Source organism: Parasteatoda tepidariorum, chromosome 8, assembly GCF_982258835.1.
Source record: "Parasteatoda tepidariorum strain Cologne lab strain chromosome 8, Ptep-v5.0, whole genome shotgun sequence".
In the NCBI taxonomy this organism is placed as follows: domain Eukaryota; kingdom Metazoa; phylum Arthropoda; class Arachnida; order Araneae; family Theridiidae; genus Parasteatoda; species Parasteatoda tepidariorum.
In genome coordinates this window covers 95,245,947-95,273,625 of record NC_141762.1, presented here as the reverse complement: position 1 = coordinate 95,273,625, position 27,679 = coordinate 95,245,947, and the positions used below count along the sequence as shown (strand labels likewise).

At 31.0% G+C, this 27,679-nt stretch overlaps 2 protein-coding genes across 2 annotated transcripts in view; one reads left to right on the top strand and one right to left on the bottom strand.

The window, feature by feature from the left end:
* The window catches only part of LOC107451098 (leucine-rich repeat and fibronectin type-III domain-containing protein hattifattener), a 48,102-nt gene extending 33,235 nt beyond the window's left edge, over positions 1–14,867 (top strand). Inside the window, exons 3-9 of the mRNA XM_016067088.5 lie at positions 1,423–1,796; positions 3,715–3,877; positions 5,397–5,717; positions 7,575–7,735; positions 9,977–10,163; positions 10,982–11,412; positions 12,899–14,867. Coding sequence (XP_015922574.1) covers positions 1,423–1,796; positions 3,715–3,877; positions 5,397–5,717; positions 7,575–7,735; positions 9,977–10,163; positions 10,982–11,412; positions 12,899–13,159 — 1,898 coding nt within the window. The 3' untranslated portion in view covers positions 13,160–14,867. The remainder of the gene's footprint in view (positions 1–1,422; positions 1,797–3,714; positions 3,878–5,396; positions 5,718–7,574; positions 7,736–9,976; positions 10,164–10,981; positions 11,413–12,898) is intronic.
* Rab3GAP1 (RAB3 GTPase activating protein subunit 1) overlaps positions 1–27,679 on the bottom strand; it is a 207,546-nt gene that overhangs the window by 168,951 nt on the left and 10,916 nt on the right. Inside the window, exons 9-15 of the mRNA XM_016067087.4 lie at positions 27,598–27,676; positions 25,913–25,981; positions 24,580–24,653; positions 24,104–24,196; positions 22,165–22,367; positions 19,772–19,846; positions 16,590–16,762 (exon numbers count right to left, since the gene is read on the bottom strand). Coding sequence (XP_015922573.1) covers positions 16,590–16,762; positions 19,772–19,846; positions 22,165–22,367; positions 24,104–24,196; positions 24,580–24,653; positions 25,913–25,981; positions 27,598–27,676 — 766 coding nt within the window. The remainder of the gene's footprint in view (positions 1–16,589; positions 16,763–19,771; positions 19,847–22,164; positions 22,368–24,103; positions 24,197–24,579; positions 24,654–25,912; positions 25,982–27,597; positions 27,677–27,679) is intronic.

Below are 27,679 nucleotides of genomic sequence, written 5' to 3'. Positions count from 1 at the left end.
CAAGTCTTTAATGCATTAAAGCAGGATTGAAGGTAATGTAACTTGAAGTGGAGTGTGTTTAGAGATCCACAAAAATACGCATTTCAAGGAATAAAATCAAATTAAGAATACCAAAACGCTCATTTCAAGGAAATTAAGGCAACCATGTCATTCAAGAAAAACAGTAAAGGAGCACATTTTTGTTTTAAACCATAACTTAAATCAATTTCATGCATAAGCGATTTGCTTTGGATAGAACAAAACCAGCTCTCCAAAGATATAGCCTAAAAGAATGAGCAACAATAACCTACCAATCGCGTTACATAGATTTCTGAAACTTGCTTATGCATAGTTTAGCCTAGAAATGCACGTGTTTTTTTCCTTATGTCTACTAAATTTGTTCAAGTCAATCCACTGAAGATGTTACTATAGATTATGCCAGATCTCGATTGTTTTAGGAAACAAAAGTGCGGGTATCAATTCCGAAGAGACCAAGATGATAGGCTAAACAAGATTTGGGATCGACTAATCATTAAGTACATTTGAAATGTCGAATGAGCACTGTTTTGTATTAATTTTGAAGCAAATAAAAAATTTAGGGGGGGGAGAGAAAAATCACTAAAGTAACTCACCAAGGGGATCGCAAATCATGTCTACAGAGATTGATTAATAAATCGTGAATCATAGAAGCTTTGGAAAGCTTCCAATAAATCAATGCTAGTTTTAAGACTAAAAATAGTTTTGCAAAATGCTAGTTCACAACATAGTTTTGCTAGCTCACAACAACAGCTTAAAGATTTACAGTAGTTAATATAAGTTTAAACTAACTTGTCAAATAAAACTGTGCCTTATTGATTCTACGTTATGATTGGTTTTATTAATGTGGGAATGATAAAAAAATTACACTGATTTTGAAACTATCCCTAGCAGCAAAACAACTTGGGCCCTCATTGGGTCAACATTCATGAATCTTGGCTCAGTAAGGGTTCAAAGGGCCTTTACTTTTCCGATATTGGCCCTATATGGAATTTTCCGATTCTCCCGATATTTTACAGCCACTTTGCAACCAATATCGGTTCTATATAGAATTGTCAGATTCACCCGATATTTTATATCCATTATTTAGCCAATGTAGGTTCTATATTGGCCAATGTAGGCCCCATATAGGCCATTCTAAGCTCAATTTTAAACAAATCTAGAGATCCCAATATTAGTCCCTCGGCGCATGTTCGAATAGGACGCATATTTAGCCAATTTTGAACCCAACTCGGGACAAGGTAAAATTGTTGCTACGAATGTTTCGAAATTTTTTTTCGATCGGAATTATTTTAATTAAATTCAAACAAAAAAACAACATCGAACGTATCCATATTTTATAAATTTTACAAAGGATTATGGAATTTACTTTGTGCTAATTTAAAACTTTTTGTTTCTGTCCTGCAGGTCTACCCCTGTCAACTCTAAAGCTGTCGGACAATTCCCTCAACATATCTGACGTGGCTTTTCGTGGTCTAGAAGGCAGCCTGAAGAGTTTAAACCTGCAGTCTTCAGATCTCAGAGAGCTGCCAAAGGCCATCCAGAGACTCAAGTTCTTGGCTCTTCTTGATCTTGCACAAAATAAGATAGAGACCATAGAGCCGGACTTCTTCTCGGAGATGCAGTCTCTGACGGCCATCAATTTGGAAAGGAACAGGATAAAGGACATCGATTCCAAATCCTTTGCCGGTGTCAATGCCACCCTCAGTTCGTTGTCGCTGCTAAACAACCACTTGAAGACATATCCTCTGGAAGCTATTTCTATTCTCTCCGAAATAAGGGTAACTACCACGTCACTTGAATTAAATAATTCATGGATAGGAATAAAATCCAGTAGATTTTACGAAATAATATAAATCTCAGGATAATTGTTGCAAAACATACTAAATATTTTACTAAATATTTAAAAAACTGCAATATTTTCCAGTTACGATTTCACATCAAATGATCTTGAAATGTTACGTATTATGTTTATTCATAATTTTGAATAATAATAGCCATTTAATTCTTCAAAGATGACTGAACTGAGTTTTATAAACGAGGTTCTCTTTATTATGTATTAGTGAGACTTATTTAAATATTCAAGCAAGCAATAATCTGCATTAAAAATTCTATTTCAAAAAGGATTTTTTAAGGAAACTTACTCAATTTTAGGGATTTTTCTAAAATGTACAAAAACCAGTAGAATTTTTACTAAAGCAGTAGACCAGGAGAAACTGGCAAAATCCAGTAGTCTACTGGAAAATCCAGTAGAGTTGGCAGTTATATCATGAAACAAGATTACCGATGCCTAATTATTAGTTTATTTTTTAGGTGTTCCTAAACGTATTGTAGTGAGAAGCCTCTTTCGTTGTAGCGAAATTCAATCATCAGAATGGGAAATGTGTCTAATCCTTTTGAATCATTTGCAAAACTAAATTAATCATTCCTATCTCTTGCTGTCATTCGCGTTTGAGAAATTTAAATTGCTCGTTTAATCACTAAAGCTAAATTTCCAACAAGGATTGGAAACATCGCGAACGGAAATTTAGTGTTGATGTTTAGTTGGTTTAGAGCTTGATTTATTTTATTTTATAACCGTCGTTGAACAGCCGATAATAAGCCTCATTGAGCCGCGATGGCTCAGGGGATAGAGGTGAACGGGTTCGAATCCAAGCGATTGTAATTTTGTTCCAGACGAAGCTTGGTAATTTTGAATCCAGACGACTTCGGAACTGGATCAAGTATTGCGAGAAATTTGTCTTCGTGGCGGACTTTTTAATGGAACTAACCGCATTTGCATTACATGGAGAGAAGAACCACGAGAAACTCCCACGGTTAGCCTGACGGCAAAGGGACTCTAACCCATGATTCGTCTACCACTAAGGATATTACACGTCAGCAGTGTGGTCGGTGCAAGCCATGATGCCGATTCGTATCGACCATCCATCGCTGGGATTTGAACCCGGTTCACCTCATTGGAAGGCGAACGCTCTATTCCCTGAGCCATCGCGGTTCCGGTATTCATATTGCCGCGATCATCAAGCTACGTATATCATTCACACGATGTATGAATCAAACGTCGCGAGTTGCGTTCACCTGGATTGGGTTCAGAATTACAAGGGCACGGTATTTAACATTGGTAGTCGTAAACTCAAAATTAGATCGTCTGTCCAACGAAATAAATAAAACAGATGTTTAGATTTCATAAATGCATTGTATTGTTAGAAAGCGCGGATAGAGCGTTCGCCTTCCAATGAGGTGAACCAGGTTCGAATCCCAGCTATGGCTGGTCGATACAAATCCGCATCCGGCTTGCACCGACCACAGTGCTGACGTAAAATATCCTCAGTGGTAGACCGATCCTGGGTTAGAGTCCCTTTGCAGTCAGCTAACCGTGGGAGGTTCTCATGGTTTTCCTCTCCCTGTAACGCAAATGCGGATTAGTTCCATCAAAAAGTCCTCCACGAAGGCAAATTTCTCCCAATACCTGATCCAGGAGTTCCCTTATCTTCTGGATTGGGTTCAAAACTACAAGGCTACGTAATTGAACATTAGCAGTCGTAAATCCAAAGAAATTGAGTCGGCTGTTCAACGACGCTTATAAAATAAAATAAAATAAAATAAGCCTCTTTAAAGCAATAACGTCCTTGAGAGAAGAATTGTAAAATTTCATCAATTTTATAAACTGACCTTACACATTTTCTCCTTACATTACAGGTATTAGATCTTGGATTTAATGGAATCACGGAATTACCAATCGATGCATTTAAGAAAAACAAAGTATTGACACTCTTAGCGTTAGACGGAAATCCCCTCACGACTATACCAGTAGAAGCATTCCTTCATCTCAATTCCACATTAAGAGGACTCAGTTTAGGAGGTAAGTTTTAAGTTGAAATCTAATTGATGCGCATGTTTTTTTAATAATTACGTCTCAGTGAAAATACGTCTTAAGTGACATTTTAAAAACACTCAAATCAGACGATAACTTTTTGTTCGGCCAAATTTTGACGTACATGGTTTTCAATGGAAGGTATATTTTGGAAACAGTTTTTGTTTTTCCTTTTTTTTAACAGCTGACGTTGAACAGCAGACTCAATTTTTCGATTTCACGACTATTAATGTTCAACTACTTAACCTTGTCATTTTGAACCCAATCCAGAAGACAAGAGAGCTCCTGGATAAAGTATTGGGAGAAATTTGCTTTCGTGGAGGACTTTGCGATGGAACTAACCGGCATTTGCGTTACATGGAGAGGAAGACCATGAGAATCTCCTATGGTTAGCCTGACGGCAAAGGGAATCTAACCCATGATCCGTCTGCCACTGACGATATTTCCCGTCAGCACTATGGTCAGTGCATGTCGGATGCAGATTCATATCAACCAGATATCGCTGGGATTCGAACCCGGTTCACAACATTGAAAGGCGAACGCTCTATCCCCTGAGCCATCGCGGCTCTGGAAACAGTTGTTGTAATTATTCATTCAAAATCTGATTTTACAAAAATTTACTAAAATATTTTTTCAGCATGAATTTTTATTGTGCTCTTTAATTTAATCAGATTAAATGTTTTCATTTACAATGAAAAGGACTTGTATCGTTTTAAAACTCTTACACTCGAAAATATAAATGGACAAGAATAGACAAAATCTGGTCGTCAAGGCGAATCACTATATTATGCTGTTTTTTTCTTTCTTATTATTTATTCATTTCTTTCATAAATATCAGAACATGAAAAAAAAGCCTTCGTAGTTAAATCTTGAAAATTTTTCCAGCATACGACCAATGATGCTTCTACTGGGAACCGTGTCTTTACGATAAGTCCACTGCGGGACAAAAAAAAAGTTACTAAGTAAAATAAGAATTTGTAAATTAGTGGCGCTGCAATGAGCATCAACTTTTTTCATCTGCAATGAGCATAAAATTCCCAACAGCAAGATTGTGAATTTAGCTATTCCTAAAATTAAAAATTTGTGATAACCAATTTGAAACAATGTCCGAAGAGCTGCGATGGAGATCTATTGGAAGGCTAGAAGCAGGACAAAGTTTTGCAGAAGTGGCCAGAAGGCAAAACGTGAGTCTTGTGGTTCATAGAGTTTGGCAACAACTTCTACCCACAGGTTCGGTATTCAGAAAATTCAGCCAAGGGCAGCCAAGACGAATTTATTATTATTGCATTGTTCAAAATATTTTAAATAAAAGCAAAGTATTTTGTAGAATAAATGTATACTTTCAATGCAAATTACTGCATACAGGCTGGTACCAATTTAATCATAACTCACGTAATTATAAACGTTATTTTTGGAGAAAAAAATCTTAAAAACTTCAATTTCCAGCTCTATTTTAAACAGTTTACACATTATTGTTAGTTTTCACATGTTTATATATGTATGTTAGGATCAGCATTAGAATGTGATTGCCGGATACGATGGGTAGCAGAGTGGATTCGAGATCGAGATCTTCAAGTAACCAGCCGAGAGCGCAATCCGCAATTTTGTGGCAGTCCTGAACACCTGAGGCGTCGCAACTTTTTCCAGATTCAGCTATCAGACTTCTACTGTGCCAATGAAACTCTGAAGCCTCGCCAAGCCACAAAACGTCCCAAGAGATTGAATATGAACTTTGACGAAAGACCCAACGATGTCTCGGAGGATGGAGAGAAGCTGGTGCAAATTGTGACTGTGGACACACACGTGGATATCGCTGGAATGTCTAAAGGTAAGCTTCATTAAAACAGTCAAAAACCAGACGTGTGATTGCTGGAAGAAGAAATTATCTATTTTTTCCCCAATGTGTAGTTTTTTTAGTACTTTTTCTAGTGAACGATCTTTTAAATGTTTGTCATTTCGGAATTACCTTTTAGATTATCATTCGGATACTTTTGTGTTTACCTCAGTAGTTCGTTAGTTCTAGCAACACCTCCTAGAATAAGGAAGGCCTCAGCACGGATTAATTTAGTAGTCCGATGTGACGAAGTTAACTGTGCAGTAGATGAAAAATAAGAAAGATGTCATTACATTCGGGGTACTAAGCTGCGCAGTGGTTGAAAATACGAAATATGTCATTACGTTTAGACTACTAAAGGATATTTATGGTAACCCGTGCAGAGGCCTACTCCTTTCTAGGAGGTGTTGGTTCTAGCCGAAGTATCTAATGATTTTTTTTTTCTTTCAATTTCGTGTTCTCGAAGTTTATCCAAAGTTGCAATTTTCTCTTATAAATCTGCGTAAAAAAGAATCATGGCTCGCGAATGAGAACATAGGAAGAAAAGAAAAGAAAGAAAAAAGAGGGTGCTGGTAAAGGCGGAACAAATACCTCGGTGACGAGATTTTATATTTATATATATATTTATATATATATATCAGTCGTAGGACAGCCGATCCAATTTTGGATTTACGACTACTAATGTTCAACTCCGTAGCCTTGTAACTTTGAACCCAATCCAGAAGCCAAGGAAACTCCTAAATCAATACCCCCAGAGGTAGAGCCCCTGAATTAGACAGGCTGACTTATCATTTATTGTTGGAGCAAAGAGCTATCATAAGCACAGCGAATAAATATTTTCAAGTGGTAGTTTATTAATTGTAATTCTTGGTTTCATAAGTTCGATTTAGTAGATTTTAATCCACCACTATTTCTAAACAATGCGTAGGCTTATATAATTCACCACTTTATAGAACTTATTACATGCTTTACATTCTTAAAAGCAAGCAAATATTGTCAACTATTTGCAAAATTTACTTTGTAGTGATTTACCGTTTTTCAAATTATTTTGGCGTGTCCGCAGCAGTTGGCATCTCTGTAATAACATAACGAATACTAAAATAACGTTAACTTGAGAACTTGTTTGCTCCAATATTGCTTGATAGGTCAGCTCTGGTAGTATAGAAGCCTTACCCAGAGGTATTGATTTGTTACGGGAACATGTAGGACTTTGAGACTCGACAGATTTAACGTGCATCAGTCACCATTTACTACTATTAGTCTTCGGCCGGCGGGGATCGAACCCACGAACTGTTGGACATGGGGTAACGAGACTTTGGTTAAGTAACCAAATTTAGATTAGCAGAACTTAGAGAAAGTTTTGTCGGAATATAAATTACTCATTCGCAGAAGTCCGCGAATCAATGGTCTTGATATTCGCGGAATTCCGCGAATTAGCAGAAGAATCACATGCCTGCAAAAGAGTAATTTTCAAAATACCAACGTCATTAAATACGAGGACCCATAATGTATAAACATGACTGACACGCCAAAATATTAAATTGTACAGTTTGTCTACGGTAAGAACTCCCCCCGCCACAAAGTCTGAGTCTGCTATGGAAACAAGAAAAGCGCATTTCAGGAAGGGTAGCTTCTTTTCAATCTAAGACTTAACACAGTAGACCGAAGAAAATAAATTCCTTTCCTTTTGCCAACCAGAGCCGAAACTTATCCTAAACAATGACCCCACACCCCCACTTGAAATATTTAAACCGCCAGGGGCCCAGGGGAAAGGAATGGGGAGTTCTTACTTTACTAAACAAACTATATATGTATCACCTCTTGAAAAAAAAAAGATTTGTTACTTTTTAGATATTAAAGGCAACACCACACCTTTAGGATCATTGGCACACAGTGGAACGGTTAAAAAGAAACCAAACCAACATCCTATTAGAATAAAGCAAGCCTACAAAAGAGATTCAACACTGATGTTAGAGTGGGAAACAGGAAAAATAACCAACCGAGGACATCAAGTAAATATTTTTACATAGAAAAAAACATTTATCAGTATTTGTATATTTAAATAACTAATTATGACTCGCTACCTGTGTACCCATTCTTCATATAGAGTAAAAATATCGCAAATAATAAATAAATTGATTTTAATTTACAGTACACTATTATGCACCAAATTGAAAGACATATAGTAACAGAACTAAAAAAATTTAAAATAATTTCATTTATTTATTTATTTTTAATTGATTGCTGCCTTTGCAGGCAACATATTACACTATTAGCTTAAAGAAGAACGCAATTTTAGAAACTCAACTTATCCAAAAATGATTAACTACACCTATATCCGACCTGCCAACCTCAAAAATAACAAAACCTGAGATTTTTCTTGATTAAGACATAACGTTACAGCTATAATAAAGATTAAAAATAAATTACTTTAAATCATGTTTTTATTAAAATAACTTTTTTATCAAGAAAAATTATAAATCAATCTATTTAAAAAAAATAATAAATTAATCGCTTTAAAACAAAGTGATTAATTTAGAATTTTAAAAAAAAAAAATATTAAGTAAAAAAAATTTTTTTAAAACTCATTATGATTTGCCTTTCCAATCAACGAATTCTCCGAAGTTTAATTCCGCAAAAGAGAACAGAATTAAGTCTGGATTTCCTTATATGGCTGAATATTCTCTTCCAGGTTGCATACCTGACTGAATATTCTCTTACAGGTTGCATACGTGACTGAGTATTCTCTTACGGGTCGCATAGCTGATACCGGATCCCCGATCAGGCATTTTTCTGATGAATTGGTACTTAGGTACATAACTAATTTTTCCTTCAATTACCGTAAACTTAACCATTACTTGGAATTAAACTAATCATAGAAACATGTTTTAAAATCATAACTACGACAGAAAATAAACAAACTGTTTCAGGTAGCTTTAGAAATACTAATTTGGTGGTGGTGTCTCTGCATGCCTTCCCATCTTATTAAACAGCTGTAAACTAGCAAACGTCACTAAAGTTATCTTTTGAATAACAGAAAAGAAAAAGTTCTAGCTGTTAAAATTACAACAATGCGTAATGGTAATCGTATGAGAAATTAACGCTTTCTTGTATATCCTCCTGAAGGCTTAAGGATTTTAAGAATGTGGGGATAAAATTTCCCCCTATAACTTCGGACCGAATCCCAGTACGAATACTTTTCTTTTATTATTATAGACTGCATAAATCGTAAAGGATGGATTTCAAAATATAAAATTAAATTTGGAAAAAAAAGGATCAAAAATCAAATTTGATTGTTATGACGGTGATCGTTTTAAATTAATTAGCGGATCTGTACTGGTAGCATTATTGACTTTTTGGCCGTTACAGATACATCTTAATTTGGATGTAATAAAATGATAATTGCCTCAGAGAAATAAATAAAATTGTTTAAGAAAAATTGATTTATTAATTATTGAAAATGGACATATTTCAAAAATATAAAAAGAAAAAAGAAAAGAAATCCCTTAAAGGGATCAAGATAAAACATTCTCTTACTTCGAGATTTTTAGTTTGCATTTTTATTTATTAAGTAAATATTTGTAAATTAAAAATAACCATATTTGAAATATAAAAATAAAGAAAAACCCCTTAAAAGATAATTCTGATAAGATTGATATTAAACGGTTGGGACTGGGATGCCCAAAAGGGCACCCCCAGTCGCCAAAATTTGGAAATTGAAAGTGAATGAATTGTTCCCAACGGACAGTTAGGAGCATGGGAAGAGATCCAAGGTTGGTGACTTATCGGTAGATAACATCGCCACAAATAAAGCCAACCCCCCAAAATCAATATTAGGTTTGAAAATACTTTAGCGATCGCGAATCGTCAACAAGACTGAGAATTAGTAAAACCATGTATAACTGAAACACATTCGTGGCAAGAAATTAAGAATAAAGAGTTATAAATAGACTTTAGTTTTCAATTAGTCGCGACACTGAATTAATGAGTCTTACATTAGTATTGAAATAAAAACATTTATCTATAAGTAAAGAATAAAATATTCTATGTTTGCTTTTTATAAATTTTAATAAAAAACTAACTAATTGATTTCATTTAATTACAATTCGATTAAGAATGATTAAAAAAATAAGTTTAAGAAATCAAAGAAATTTTAAAAGCTAGGAAATATGTAATGCCGATTGAGGCATCACATATATCCCGGTAATATTTTTTTTTAAGAAAAATTGATGTATTAAATATTGAAAATTTAGATCCTGATAAGACTGTTTGGAAGTCAAGAATTTAAAAGAATTATTCCCATACCAAGTGACGTTCATAAACTGCAAGTTGATCAGCTACCTTTACATCAATGCATCATTGTCTGCGTGATTGAATATGAAGAAATTGCAAATATAAAAATAGACAATGTGCCAGCCAAGCAGTGCAGAGAGTTAAAAGGTATGTTGCTTTTAAATAAAAATGCAATAACATGTGTTTGTAAAACAAAAAGAATTGATTGCAAAAAAAGATCTAAGAAAACTTAAATAGCAAATAAAAAACAATTTTATAAAATGCAAATAATTTTAAATTCTTGTTACTATAGTTCGTTCACTAGGAGTTGGCACTTGGCTCCACCTCCAAGAACGAAGAGTTCATTTCAGTGCGGGAATAAAAGGGGAAACTTCTCCGCGCTTGAAATTGAGACAACCCTTAATGTGAGCCAAACGCTAACAGTGAACTATTTTTCAGTCACTTACTTCGCTTTATCATCTGCTATTCTACTTTTCGTTACTCTAGTTAATTAAATATATTGCAACAAAATGTTTCAAAAAGGACGAACTGTTCACTCAAAAGATAAAAATATCATCAAATTTATGAAATATTTAATGTTAAAAAAATGCACATAATGTTAGCGAAATAAATATTTTTGTCATACGATCACCAAATAGCAACCTTGTTCAGGATTGTTCACATCCTTCTCCCAAAAATAGCAAAATAGTATCGTCGGATACCACGTGATGAAGGCGGGGCAAAGTGCCAACTACTGGTGAACGAATAATAGTAGATAGGAGATTTTCAAAATTCAGAATTATCTGTTTAGCTTTGAATAAATACGCAATTCTGAAAATTTAAAATGATTAAAATTTCTATTATATTAACTATCATTTATTTCTATTATATTAACTATTATTTATTTCTATTATCTTAACTATTATTTATTTCCCATATATTAACTACTCATTTAGTTTACAATAACCAGCACTTTCATTCCATAGGAGATGACAGTCGAATTCTTTCTCTGGACAAGGTGGTCATTGCGGCATCGGCAATCATTTGCATCGTGGTCATCATAGGCGCACTGATAGTTATCCTACTCTATTTTCGAAAACGAGAGGGACGAAACGGATCGTCTCTGTCTTCAATGCATCCACATCACACAAACACTCTAACAGCTGTGCTACCTCCTCTGGTAAAACAACAAATACCACCAGAAACTGATTGGGAAACACTTTCCTGGAACAGTGGCCGAAGCAGTCCGAAAAATAACGGTCACAACTGCTTGGTTGGAAAATCTGGAAGCACCAGTCACAGTTTCGTGCTCAATGATGGCCAGTTCCAGATCAACAAAGCCATAGCAAATGGTTTTGCGAAGTCTTTCTCAACAAGAGATAACGATTCTAGACTGTCTTATTCGCACATCTCAAAAGTAAATTACATTTCAAGTATTTATTTTATTACAAGAAGGTTCGAAATTTTATTATTTAAATGCATTGATAATCAGATTAAAAAAAATACTGTAACTACACAAGCAGCAAAATAAGTTGGGTGCTCATTGGACCAATATTCACGAATCTTGACTCAATAAGTGTTCAAAGGGCCGTTATTTTCCGATATTGGTCCTATATAGAATTGTCCGATTCGCCCGTTATTTTACAACCAATATTGACCCTATATAAAGTTTTCAGATTCACCCGATAATTTCAATTCATTATTCAGCCAATATAGGCCCTATATGAACCGTTATTGGTCCTATATAATAATATTAAAAACCAATATTAAAAAATCTAGACATCCCAATATTGGTCCTTCGGTGAATGATCATGTAGGACCGCAATCGCCAGTTGTATTTGCTCCTAAAATTTACTTTTTGAGGCAACGCAACTATCTCTGACACAGAATCGCAGCGACACGGCGACATTGTCGCAGAACGTTACAGCGTTTTTGCAGAAAGAATTTTCCTTCAGAAAGTAAACAATTTTTGTTTCCTTTTCTGCAGAAATGTTTGAAAGATTTTTTCTCTAAAATTACATTTAAAAGATGCCTTTTTCACGCATCGGAGGGAAAAAATTTTCATAATTTTTCGATTCTTATTTGAGAAGAATGAAAAATAAAGAATATTGAATCGAAAAATTCTTTTCTGCAGAAATGTTTCCAAGATTTTTTCTTCCACAATTATATTCCAAAGATGCCTTTTTCAAAGTCCTTTTCTGCAGAAATGTTTGAAAGATTTTTTTTCTCTAAAATTACATTTAAAAGATGCCTTTTTCACGCATCGGAGGGAATAAATTTTCATAATTTTTCGATTATTATTTGAGAAGAATGAAAAATAAAGAATATTGAATCGAAAAATTCTTTTCTGCAGAAATGTTTCAAAGATTTTTTTCTTCCACAATTATATTCCAAAGATGCCTTTTTCATGCATCAGAGGAGAATAAATGCTCGTCATTTTTTTATTCTTATTTGGGAAAAATAAAAATGAAAACATTTTGGTTTTCTTTTCCTTCACAGATTTTACGATTTTTAATTATTTTCTTTACCTGATGAAGATTTACAAAAAGCGAAAAAATAAATAATTAATGTGTTTTCCTCTAACAAAATATGAGAATATCGCCCACTATATTAGAATAAAAAAAAAATATTAAATATTCATTTTAAAAAAATGCAAACAATTTTATTATATCAGAATAAGTTGTTTTTTTTTTTTTTTGTAAATACAACGTTTCTGTTACTTTAAATTTAATTAATATCGCATATTAGTTATTATTAAAAGTATTTTGCAGAAAGATATTAGTGTTAGAGAGGTTTGTCGCAGAAATCTCAAAAAAATTCTGCCACAGGGAAACTATAACCACGCATATCAATACTTTCCTTCATATTTGTGCTCACAACTGATTCTCTATTTTTTGTTACAGATATCACCAAGTAACTTTAACATCCAGAGGTCAAAATCACTGACTCGACCGAGTGCACACCACATGTCGACCGGTGGATATATCCGAAAGAAAAAGCAAAGGCAGAGTGGAAGGCTGGCATCAGCCAGCTCATCCACAGAATGCGAATCGGACTGGAATGGCAGGTCCATGTGGAAAGATAACGATGTAGACATCTACATAAGCCAAAATCACATGATGTCGGGAACCAACAAGTACAGAAAAGATTATAGTATAAGGTGATTCACACCATAAATATTAAAGTGATATAAGTCCATTAACAATACAGTGAATATGTTTCAAGGACAATTAAATCACTGTTGCCCTTATTTCACATTCGATTTGTTTCAAGGAAAAAAACAAATGCTAGAATTCTATAAACTTCGCATTTATTTTAAATGTGTTTCATGGAAGGACAAGAAAAATTGTAGAATTCATATATGTTTTAAGGACATATATGTTATATGTATGGACATATGTTTTAAGGACAAAAAAGTACAACATACAATGAGCTTAGAGGCACATCATTTATGTGCTTTTCACATTATTTGTGAATCAACAAAATGTTTGTAAATAAAAATGTTGATTGGGCTGGAGATTTTGAAGAAATTTCCAATGAACTCTGAAGAAAACAAATGGCAGCTGCATTTTTATTTCTTCCCGAAAGAGTATATTAACTGTATAAATCTTATATTATTTACATCGATTATTGCAAACTGAAAGTGAGTTACGGAAACAAGTCACTCCTTTATTTTTCTCAAATGAATTTTAAGTATTTGAAACTGTGGTACAAAAAAAACTTCATTACAAAAATAAAAAAACTTTAAATTGTTTAAAGCACAAATACTGTGTGAGTTTTATGTGTATGTCGAACACTAAAAGTTTTTGAATTATTTGAAAATCATTATTTGAATTTTATGAGCTTTATTCACTATATATTTTGAAATGGTAAAAAGTTTATTCTAATTAGAATGGTGATTACAAACTAAGGTAAGTTGAAACCAATTACAATCAATTTAACAAATTAAATTCAGAATACATTATAGTTTAAAATGTATTCTAATTCTTATACTAATACCATGATAGTTTATATGTAGTAGGACTGTGCGATAAATCGATACATAGGAAAATATTGATTCTTTGCAATCATCTCCAATCCGATGCTTCTATTGGCAATTTTGCGAAGCATCGGAAATTGTGATTTACTGAGATGTGTATGATATTTCCCGATGTATCGTTTACATCGATGTCTACACGCACGATGTTGAGCATTGTTTCCGATAGTTCATCGATGTCTGCAAGCTCGCGCGAAGAGCATTTTCCTCCGTAAGTATGCAGTGATAGCTGTGGAGATGATCGTTACCTTTCTCCGATTTTTTTTGCATCGTGATTCACAGTCATGCTGACATGATGAATCCGAATGTGATTGAAAATCGAAATGTTGTGCAAATCCTGTTGATTTTTTAAAAATCATTTCAACCGTTTAAGGCTTTTTAACCGCTATTTTGCAGACATCCACGTCTTTAAATATTGAGATATAATTATAAAAAAAATGCAACGCACAAAATTGCAAATTTATGCAGCACTAAATATAAAACATGAATGTACCGAAACATCGCAAAGCATCAAAATATAGCGATGTAAGCGTGACGATACATCGCAATGCCAAAATCTCAACATCGCCCAGTCCTAATATGCAGTATAATATAGTTTAAAATGTATTCCTTCACATTAAATTACTTTAAACACAGGTATTATTCTCAATTAACAATGTCTTAATTTTTAAAAAAATGCATATTTTATTTTGTAAACACAATTGTTTAATTAATTGTATGTCATTATTTGAGATATTTGAAATAGATCTTTGAAACAGTTTCCCTTTTTCCTGAAAGCAGCTATTCCTGAATTATAATTTTTTTTTTGCAATTAAAAAAGTGATCAAAAACGGAAATGAGTAGTCTCTACTTTACTAAATGAAAATCTGTAGACATTTGATGTAAGGGAAGAATATTTAATAAAAAGAACAATAACAAAACCATATACAATTTATTAAACTACAGTGGAACATCGTTCATACGACGCCGAAGGGACCACCGAAAAACGTCGTATAAACGATAACGTCGTATAATCGATTTTTACTTCTAAAACTGAAACTTACTCTGTTTTCAGTTAATTTTAATGTTTAACGTGTTGATTTACATAAATTTCTAAATTAGACAAATCAAAACAAACAAATAACCAAAGAAGAAAAATTGCAGTGAGCAATTTGAATGTATGTTAGCTTTAATTATATTTTCTTGCTATTAGTCTCTACAATGCTTTGAATAGCGAGTTGAACTTATTGCTTTCTACTTGTATGATGTAATTGTAGATTTCTAATCACGGCCAAATCTAATGGCTGAAGTGCACTTGTGCAATTTGCAGGAAAAAAGAGAGCTTTAACATTTTCCAAAATAATTAGTATCGATGGGTGCGCTGGACATTGGTTGATGAATAGCAAAATTTTTCGTTTTTGCCTCTTCATAACATTGTTTAGTTTTTTCAGTCATCTAGTAAAAATTACGGTCGTCATCCAAGCATTCTTGTTGGCACCCTTTTCTGTATCATTCATGTTGGCAAATTACGCCCTTTTTTAAAATACACAAGAAAAAAGAAAAAAATTAAATAAACGTGAACAAAATCTAAAAACCGACGTATAACCGATTCTGTGCGTCGTATAAACGATATATTTTTACATTAAAATGAATAGGAATGATTTGGGACCACACTAAAACGTCGTATAAATGTAAACGTCGTATAAGTGATCGTCGTATAAACGATGCTCCACTGTATATATTAATATTTGATTATTTTAAATAATTTTTAACATAAAAGAGTATAATTTAATTTAAATTCATAAATATAATATTTAAATTGAAAATAATTAATACTCCCCAAACAAAATATACACCAATACAGTTTTAATCTTAGTTCGATTATTAACAATACACAAGAGCTATATTTATTGGCAGAGAGGTAATCCAAAAACAAAAGTAATACATGTGCGTGCGACATTATCACAATTCAGATCAGAGATTTATGAATAAATGCTTTCAGAAAAAATGCCCTTTCAGAAAAAATTAAAAAAATAATAAATTCAAAAAAAAAAAAACCTAAAGCATTATTGAGGTTAATATTGCAACTAATTGATTTTTTTGAAAAACATACCTATTTTTTAAAAAGACATTCATCACATGAGTCACATTAAAGCTAAATTCTATATTGTGGTATAGTTAAGAAAAACTCAATACTAAGACTTAATTACTAAATTTAAAATAATATTACTTTCGTAATTGAATTATTTGGATTATTCAAAATAATGTTCGATCATAAGAACTTCATATAATCTAGGTCTCATAAACTTATTAAATTATGGCATAATCTGTTAAACAATGCCGTCTTTAAAGGGCATATATATATATTAACTTGTTTTAGGTCCATTGATCATTTTATTATAAAAATAGAAAGTCTCATATTTTAACAAACTTTTACTCACCTTAATTTTTTTTTATATTAAATGTTACAGAAAGAGAACGTATTTTATGTAACAGGCAGAGTATAGTTATTTTCCCACATTATTTGCATGAAATGTTACAGTAAAGAAAGAGAACGTATGTTATATAACAGTACATACCATGGCAGAGTATAGTTATTTTCCCATCGATGTCTCATCTCAAGTAAAAAGTCTTGCCAGAGCTGGGCCACTGCTGGCAGACCTCCATAGCTATGATTCACCTGACACATTGCAAGAGCTAAACGCCACGTAAGGCTATCGACAGGTGCACTTTTGAAGGAACGCATATGTTCCTACAAAGAAAACAAAAATTTTGATTGAAAGAAAACACTACTGAAATAACCCTAACAAAGTAAATATTTATAATAGCAATCAGAATTAAACCTATAAACACAGATAATTTTACCAGCAGGAAATAATTATTTAAACAGTAGAGTTAATTTTTTTAAAAATGGAATATGAATAAAAAGGCAGTGTTTTTAGGGGGTTGGGTGGGGTTTTTTTTTTAAAAAAAAAGGACAAAGAGGGTGCATTTACAGGGATCAAAGGTAAGGCAGGGTGGAGTGCCCTTCCAAAAACACTTAGAGAGAACATTGCTGAAGCTATATTTGTATCCAAAAGTAGTCAATAATTTTTATATTTCAGTTAATTTTACAGAATTGTTAATGTAAAAGCCAATGGAAAAATGTAACAAAATTTAAAATGCATGCATGTATATTTTCCAATAAAAATATATTAAGTAAATTACAAAAAAGGAAATGGATTGACTGATTCAAATTCTTATCAAACTTTTCAATTGAAAATAACAACATTGAAGAATAAAAAATTATGCTTCTCAGATAAACGTTCGCACAATGTATGAGCATTTTACATTCAATTAGACATTAGACACTTATTCATTAGTTCTATTTAATTCTCAAGACCTGTGAATTCAGCAGCCTGATATTTCAGCTAATTCTGAAACTGTTATTTATATAACAATAAAATAGGTTCATCAAGTTATATAAAGTCAAATTAATTTGCTTTTTTTTTCCTTCAGTATATTCACAGCTATTAATGAATTTTATCTATAACGTTAGAGTTCAGTCAAAAGAAGCTTGATCATCAGGGTTCAATAGTAAGAAGCACTGTCCTTAATTAAATCATTAGCTGGGTTTAAGGTAAATTTCAGGCATATTGTGTTGCCTGTCAAGAAAAATTAGTGATTGGTTATAAACTCAAGAAGACAAATCACATGATTTTATTTGGTAAATAAAAGCTGGAATGACCTCAAAGGTACTGGAGAGATGCTATCAAGCAAAAAAGATAGCACGATATGGTGTTAATGCAAGCTTCGTAGTGTTTCAAAATAAATAAAAAAAACAGGAAAATATTTTCCATAAAAAATATCAGTACATTTTTTGGTATAATTTGTAATCAGAACATTTTAAATATAAATATATACTAGATAATTTTTAAGAAGGGGAAACAAATAGCTTCTTAAAAAAAAGTGCAACTAACAGGTTTGAAAATTTCCCTTTTTGTTTAGCATATTTCTCGAACTTTTTTTAAAAAAAAAAAAAGAAAAAGAAAAGGCAACACTACACTTATTCAAAAACAATTAAGATTTACAGTGTATTAAAGCTAACACCATAAGAAATTGGTGAATTTCCCCACACTTTAATGATTGTCTTCGAAACTTATCAAAATAATAAGCACTAAAATAATTCTCTACGATCTAAAAATAAAGTGCAGTACAACGTTACTTTACCTTTTAAGATAATGAAGACTGTTAGTGAAAACTATGAACTATTTTAAACAAAAGTAAAAGCATTGAGAAAAAAACCTTTTTTCATAAGGCAGAAATTCATTACTCACTCAAAAGAGTGACACATCTGCTAGAAGACTAGTTTATTCTAATAGTTAATGCACTTAGAATTCACAGATTTATGTTATTGTTTAATTGTGTAGATACAACTAATAAATTTAGTTCATTTTATTAAGCAGTATGCAGTTAACAAATTTACATGAAAAATTAGCATTTTTTAGACAACTGCAGTAGTGCAAATTGCGAATAGGGATTTAAACTATTTTACAAGAAATAATTAAGTACAAAAACAAGGAACAATTGCTCCATAATACTAAGCTAAGTAAGAAAATAAATATTAGAAAAAAAGATTAATAGTTTTTCAGTACATGCAAAGTTACTCAAAAACTCAAATTCTGTTTTATTAAAAAAAAATATGTATTTTTCTGTATTTTCATATATTATTAAAACTCTGGCTAATTTTTACTTATTTGAATCTCTATTATATAATAAGATCAACTATGAAAAAAAAAATTTCATAGTTTCATACTTTATATTTCTTTAGAAAAAATATTATTTTACCATGATTAACCATTAAAAAAATTTTCCACAGAAGTACTTCAAAATTTTTTCGGATAATTATTATTTATTATTGTTGAATTTTTTTTGCATGTTTACTTTTTCATGTTTTAAAGAGCAAAATTTTAAATTTTTATTAAGTTTATAAAGAATTTAGGGTAGGGTGCGAAGTCAAATTTCTTACCAAAAATAATCACCTCTTTAAAGTACTTTTTAATCACTCAAAAAATATTTCTAAGCACTATATGCATTAACAAAATGCAAAATGGTTTTACATGATCATGATAAAATAACTAGTTTCTGACAAAGAACTCTTTTCTTGAATTTATTAGCCAACATAAAAAGATCGAGAGATTTTTCGGTTCGATTCCAGAGGGTGGAAAATGAAGCCTGAAACTAAGAATATCTTGAAAAATGCAGCAGAGTTGCACATGAGAGAGCAAGAATCTCACCGAACCAAACTCAGTATACGCACATGCAAACCCGCAAGTATTTCATCAAACATGTAATATGATTGGCGCTTTTATGCGCTACGAACTGACGGTACGCCGAAATGGATTGTGGTTGACTGAATTGTGAAAATGTTGAATAGAACAATGATAAAATCACGCTTTTGCATAATGCGCAGCAAAAATCGACACGGGGAAGAAAAAAAATTCTCATTTTCAAAAAGGGAAAATTAAGCACTTTTTAAAAACTTCCCATGTAAAAAGCACTATTAAGGGCTTTTAAAAATTGAAAATCAAAATTAAGCGCCTTTAAGCACTTTTTAAAAACGCTCGCAACATGTAGCAAAAAAGAATAAATATGCATCTTAAATGATATAAATGATTTTTATACATCGTTCCATTTAAAAGAAATTGATACTACAAACTAAATATTATTACATATAATCACAATCTGAAAAATGCAACTGCATTATAAAATATAAACGTACTTGAATTTTAGAAAATGCAGAATTAGCATGAAGGTCACTCATAAAATTCACAGAGTCTTTCCATTCATCACAATCCTAAGTGAAAAATAAATAATTATATTAAACTGAAACCAAAAAGAACATCTTAATTTAAAGATAAAATTATCTTTTTGTCAATATAAACTTTAAAGAGGCTCAAGGGGTGGAGCGCTCGCCTCCCAATGAGGTGACCCAGATTCGATCCCAGCGATAGCTGGTTGATTTGAATTTCGCACCCGGCTCGTACCGACCACAGTGCTGACATAAAATATCCCTAGTGGTAGATGGATCATGGGTTAGAGTCCCTTTGCTACCAAGCAAACCGCTGGAGGTTCTCGTGGTTTCCCTCTCCATTTATCGCAAATGTGGGTTAGTTCTATCAAAAACATAATGAACAGTGGAACATAAATAATTCAAGTATTCAAAATCATCTTTAAATAACAAATGTAATGCATTTTTAAGAAACTTTGGCAAATCTGTCAATGATTTTTTCAACATCCAAATCAATTTCTCGATGAATGTTTAGTAATGCGAGTCCATTTAATCGTTCTTGATTTTGAGTTGCTCTAAGCCAAGTTTTGAGGCGTCGAAGAGTTGATGAGGAACGTTCTGCTGTTGCTGCACTAACTGGCAGAGTTATTCAAATTCTAAACAACATATTGATTGATTGGTACAAATCGATGTCACAGGCATTAATAATCTTGGAAAGATCGTTGGGCACTTCAAGTCCTGCTTACAAGTCTAGAAACCGTGAAGAACATAATTAGATGGGGGGGGGAATCGATTTGTCCGGCCTACCTAGGTGTATATGCCTCCTTGAATAATTTTTGAAATATTTTATTTCTTTCATAAACTATAAAAAAAATATAAAAAAATTCTTTAAATTTTTTTTTTGGGGGGGGGACCCTCCGCTGGATCTGCCACTGATTCAGGAGTTCCCTTGTCTTCTGGTTTAGGTTCAAAATTACAAGAGTACGGAGTTGGACATTAGTAGTCATAAACCCGAACTTGGGTTGGCTGTTCAATGACAGTTATAAAACAAAATAGATACTTAAAAGTACTTAAATCATACTAAGAATACAATGACTCTTCTCAATACTTACAGGTAACACATAAATTAGTACAACAATTTCAAAACATGAAGAAATGTAAAATTTACAATTATAGTCAGAAAAATCATATTAGGTTAGAAAAAAAATTTTAAGCTAAAACTCAGCAAGACAGTTATAAGGTAAAATAAATAAATAAAAAGAAATCATAAATAAAAAATTTTTAAAACACTTTGTTGCATGAAGCAAATTAAAAAAATATATGTTATTAAAAAAAGCCGCAGCAAAATTAACTAAAAGCATTTCCTTTCGAAAAAATTTCAACAGCATTCTGAGAAGAAAATAACTCATTTTAAAACTCTTAAGTTTCAAGGATCTATTAACATTAACCGGCTCTAAATAATCTAAAATATGAATAAATTTTTAGGCTTTTAAAATTCAAAAAAAAAATTTTTTTTTAATTTTTGAAAACATAATCTTAGCCTTAGTACACCTGAGCCGAGTTATTAGAATTTAAGGTAATCTGAAAGAGGTTGAAAAAAAACAATTTTGAAACTCCACTTTTCAACATGAGAATCAAGCGGAAAAAAGAAAGTGTTCAAATAGATATCCGCAAAACCACTTCAGGATCAATCAAAAGTTAAAAAGGATTTACAAAAAACTCTTTTAAATTAGATGAAAACAAATAATTAATGATAAAAAACAAATAAAAAACAGATCACTTCAAATTTGAACAAAACTAAAAATAACAGTACCATGCATATATTTCTGAGAATATATCGAATTTGTATAGACGTGAATTTTCACTAAAATTTCTCATTTTAAAAAAAAAAATTACAATAATTAATAATTCGAACTAATTAATAATTCGAAAATAATTAATAAAATAATTAAAATAATTAATAATTCGAAACCTGTGCATAGAAAAAAACTTTTTGTTGTCCTTGCCATTAAGGCAAAGGATGCCATTCTTGTTTTCCAGTGGCGCCATCTATGGCCAAAAATTAGACTTCTGCACATCCATACGTCAAACCCGTTTATAGAGCGGACCCATTCATGCATCCGCAGATTGTAATTTTTTACTTGAACCAGAGAACGCTCAATATCCAACTCATTACCTACGGAGATATAATTTGTTATAGGGACATGGAGGACTTCATGACTTGACAGACTTAACGTGCATCAGTCACCATTTACTACATGGGAAGTCTTCGGCTGACTGGATTCGAACTCCCATTCTCACAAACGGGAGCCCAGTGCCATGCCAACCAGGCTATCCTGGCCGTAAAGTGAAAATATACAAAAAATAGTCAGTATAAAGCTCACCGGTTCTGCAGGTGTAGGAGCTGAATCAGGAAAAATGTACTGCAATATTTTGATAAGAACTTCTTCACTTATCAGTGTATTTTCGTGATACTCAGACTGTCGTCTTAACCTCGGTTGGGGAAGGATAGCGGAGAGGCTCGGTAAAGGAACAGGATGATTGGGATGGGCAAGTTTATCTAAAGCTTGAGTAATATTTTGACCTCCTGCAATGAGAAATGAATAAATATGCCATACATAACATATGCAATAGTGATATCATGTAATAATGGTATTGTATAATAATAACGGTATCAAGTTAATGAGAATAAAAGCTATTCTGGAAAAGTTCTTCATCAAAAAAAAAAAAACTTTTTTTAGAAAATAATGTGCTAGTTTCATAACTGTAGAGTGTTCTAAATAATTATTCATAACTATGAGATTAAATTTCGTTCATCTATGTATAGTGCAGTACTATACAAAATATTCGTTTATCTATATATAGTGTTATATGAAAAGGAAGCAAAAAATTACAATGAAGAAAAGCCACAATTTTTTTTAAAAATCTTTTACAATTTTATTTTAAAAAGTAACTACAACACTATTCTGTTTGGGGTCATAAAAATATCCAAGCATTGTGAAATGACAATTCATATGAATAATCAAAGTGGAAAAATAGTATTTCACAGTTTCTTTTTTTTTTTTTTTTTTAAAGTTTCGGAAATTTTTTAGTATCAGAGAATAAAAGAGGTATAAGAAGGAACCTTTCTTTAATATCTTTCTGATCTTGATTTTGCAGACACCTTATGTTCAATAACCAACACCATACATGCAAACAAACATGCATCCAGACATGCAAACAAACGCAAACATTTTAAATGTAGAGGCAAAGAAAATAGGCATATTATAAACCAAAATAAAACTAAAATTTTGAAAATTAATCCTAAGCAAATTAATGATATAATCTTAGAAAACAACAATCTAGAGTAAATAAGCAGTTTTAAGTTTCTTGGAAGTATAATTAACAACAAAAGAGTAACTGATGAAGATATATTAAATAGATTAAACAAGCCCGAATTAGTTATGATATTCTCGATAAACTCTGGAAAAACAAATTCAACAAAAATTAGAATTTTCAATACTAATGTTAAATCTGTTCTACTATATGGATCTAAAGGAAAGCAGTTGAAAGTTGGAACTTTTTAATATTGATTCCACTTTTAAGTACTTTGCTATATCTTAAAAACTTTTTAAGAAAATTAAAAATACGCTATAAAATAAACTTGCACATAATTACAGAATTTGTTTGTCCAAAGAAAAATACATGGAAAAAAATTTAATGATTATTTATAATTTTTATTATTTTGATGATAATTGATAGCAAAAAAAAATTACTTGTAAGATATTCAAGTGTTTATATTATTTTAAACTATCTAATTAAAATAAGAAAATACAAAATTTCAGCCAAATCGATCACATAGTTTTCCCGCAATAAAATTTCTAAAAATCCAAATTTGTAACATTTGACTCCTCTCCTGACTTAACCAATGGCACCATACCTTATTGTTTATTACTACCTCTATATTTTAATGCTCAAAAATCAGAATCCGCCAAAAAAAAATTTTCATTCAGAGAAACATGTTTTAATGTTTGATTCTGTAACTTAGTTGATAGTTGGCACTAATTAATTTGCGTATTGGAGATTAACCATTTGAACCATTAAGATTAGGTTTTAGTATGTGAAAATTCCATCATTAATACAAAATTCATTTAGGGCAATAACTCTTCTTTTTGCTAACACTACATAATGTAATAACTGATTAATAATAAGAACTATTCATTTATTTAATAAACTGCTATTATTATATTTTTTGTTTGAGAGTGTAAAATGGTTTTCATTTCATAAATTAAGGCCCCTTCATACAAGTATTAAAATAAATAAATAATCAACCACAAACCTTACCTGTTTCATCTTCATCAGGAGGAACATTTCCCAAAAGTTGATTTTCAGAATAATATCCCAAAGAAAGTGACACAAATTCTTTTAAATACTCAGCTGCAAATGTTAAAAAGTGTGAATATAAAACAATAAGAGCATAAAAAACTAGTTAATTCAAGTAATATATATATATATATATAATTTCGTCTGATTCATTGTCAAAGAAAGAAATAAGTTCATTTGCACAAAAAATAAAAGTTTGTCATATATTGTACTAAAGAACAAAATAAATAAAAAAATTTTAAAAAAAAAGAGAAAAAAAAGCATTTCTATACTTTTTCAAAGATTTATTGTAATTCTGTATTCATTAGTAAAACCTATTAATCCGTTAATAATAGCATAAAGTGTGAAGTTGTGATTGAAATTCCTGCATTTTATAATTACTATATCTATTCACTTTTAACATTAGTAAACATTTCAGTACAAAAATGTTGTCTTACCCATAGAGCAGCTAGGCTTTTCAGCTGTTCGCATTCGCATAGACCACTTAGGTGACAAAACTGGATTCAAGTCCCTTAATAATAAAGAAATACATAAAATAATCAGTTGTAATCAATGAAATACCTAACTTTATAAGAAAAGCATATTAATAAAAATATTTTTTTTTTACTTATATACAACAAACATATTTGGTAATTTATTTTTAACTATTACAATTAAGAATATATGACATTTTAAATATACAGATTTTTTATTACTTAGTTTATGATAAAAGCTCTTAGTCCATAAGATATTAAAGGTTGATCTCATCCTAGGTCATAAAAAAGTCCTGCATTCTGATTAATTTAAAAGTAGTTCTGATTCCCCAGTGTGCATCCTTTTTAGTATTTTTATATACATTTAAATAAAATAAAGCAGTGTTTATTTGAAAAGATAATTCATATGAATTAAAAATTTTCATTCATATGAATTTTCATATGAAATGAAACAATGGACTCAATACTTACATTTTAGTAAAAATTTATTATAAAGATAAATTGGTATTATTATTGATTCATTATAACTATAATGAATAATTATTATTTATGCATAATATCTATAATAAATTTTTATAGTAAGTAATATAATTATAGTTATAATGAATAAATAATATTTATTTATTGCAGATATAATTAATTATATTAATAATACAAGTAATATAATTAATTAAATTATTAATACACTATTAAAAATAATTATAATTAAAACTAATTGTAAAAAATTTTGTTATTTTTCAGCTGATCTAAAATAATGCTAGGCTTTTTATAAAATTATCAAAATTACATCTCCTAAAAATTACAGATATGGCAAATTAAAAAGTAAATATCTTCATTAAAAATTAATCATCTTGTAAAAAAAAAAACAATGATTCAGGTAAATTAAATTGATGTCTTGTTGTAAGCGGTTGACAGCTTAAAAATTGAATTAGATCACTAAATCATTATTCTGTTTATAAGAAAAATAATCTAAAAAATTTTTAGAGATTTAATACAAAACCAGCATTTTAGATCAGGAACGCCACCTCAGCAAACACATGGCTTAAAATATTTTACAACTGATAAATTAAACCTAGATTTAAAGCCAAAAATGCAGCAGATTATAAGTGAAAGAGTTTAAAAGTATGAACATAAACAAAACTACAATATCCAAGAAAAAAATCAGTAGCAGCTAAACTATTTGCTTTGCAGATTTTCATATTTAAAATAAAATTTGAAAAAATAGGAAAAAAAAGTTTGAAATAATAATGAAACCGATTAATATTAATGAGAAAATATTGAGATATGTAATACTTACGAATGCACATCATTATCCACTATTGCATCTTCAAATAAATGAGGCCATGTCACTGACAAATGAAATTCTCTAAGAATAAATTTAAGAAAAATATGTTAAAAATTGTCAGTGAAGTAAAATATTTTATAAAAGATAAATAATCATGAAACTTAGAGTGAATTGTGTTTTATTGAGGAGATGCTTTTCTCACCAAGATCTACTTTTATGATATTAAAATAATAGTTAATTAGCAATGTAATAATTGATAATAAACAATTGATTATTGATTGTTTACTAACTGATCTAACCTCTACTATTAATGTTTTGAACCAAGAATAATCTAAAAAATCAATTTTTCCAATGCCTGCAGTTTAAAAATTAATGTATTTTTATTATTAATTTATTATTATTAATTTATTATTATTGACTTATTATTCTTGATTATTATTCTTGATTATTATTATTGATTTTTATTAATAATTTACTATTATTGGTTTAGTATTATTATTATTAATTATTATTTATCTTCAGCAAAATCTTAATGAAAAGGTGAACTTTATCCCCCTTGCCCAAAAAGGGGCAGATATTTTCCAAGAATTGTTAATCTGCCTTATGTATTAAAAAAGATAATTAGAAGAAATAAAAACTTTATATTTTATTCAAAAGTAACAATCACACTAATCATTAAAAAATATTTTTTAATAATCATATTTTAGTATTGGGATTAATAAAATATACTAAGCATTTCTTTAATTTGTTTTGGTATTTTATTGGCACATAGATTTCGCTTTAATAATTTCAGTATAAATTCTGCTCCTTTTAAGACGTTAGCAGTAATTAAAAAAATGTATTGTTGGAATTCTATGCTCATTCTCTCCTCTAACTTAAATATGATGTTTGCACTATTGTGAATGCCTAGGTAAGCAGCTATTCTAAATTAATGTGTTCTTGTTCAAGCTCTTATCGTAGCAACAGCTGCTTGTGTTGTTTACTTATACTTGCTCCCATTACATTCATCATTATATTTATTAACCATAACAATAAAATGCTACAATAAATGTTCCTACTTTAATATAATTAATCTGGCGCCAAGCCAAAAAAGACTTTAATGAGTTTTCTCTTTCTAAATTAATTCCTGAAACTAAGATTTTAAATAAAACATAATTTCTTTAATATTAATGAGAGAGCCCTAATGGCTCAGGGGATAGAGCATTCGCCTTTCAATGAGGTGAGCCAGGTTCAATCACGGCGAAGGCTGGTCGATACGAATTCTGCAACTGGCTTGCACAGACCACAGTGCTGACGTAATAATATCCTCAGTGGTAGAAGACGGATCATGGGTTAGATTCACCTTGCCGTCAGGCTAACCATGGGAAATTTTTGTGGTTTTCCTCTCCATATAATGCAAATGTGGGTTAGTTCCATCAAAAAGTCCTCCACCAAGGCAAATTTCTACCAATACTTGATCCAGGAGTTGCTTTTTCTTCTAAATTTGGTTCAAAATTACAAAACTACGGAGTTGAACATTAGTTGTCGTAAACCCAAAAATTGGATCACTGTTCAACCATGGTTATAAAATAAAATATCAATGAAAACCACTTTTTTTAATAATGACCTAATATGTAAACCACTTTTTAACCCTTTGAGTTATAAAAAAATAACAAAAGTTATCATCAGGATCTCATGATAAGTGTATAAATACTTACAAAATTGGATCTTCTATTGCTCCACTAGGAAGTCTACCAATATCAGTTGGTGTTATATCTTCACCTAGCTCATCAATTTCTA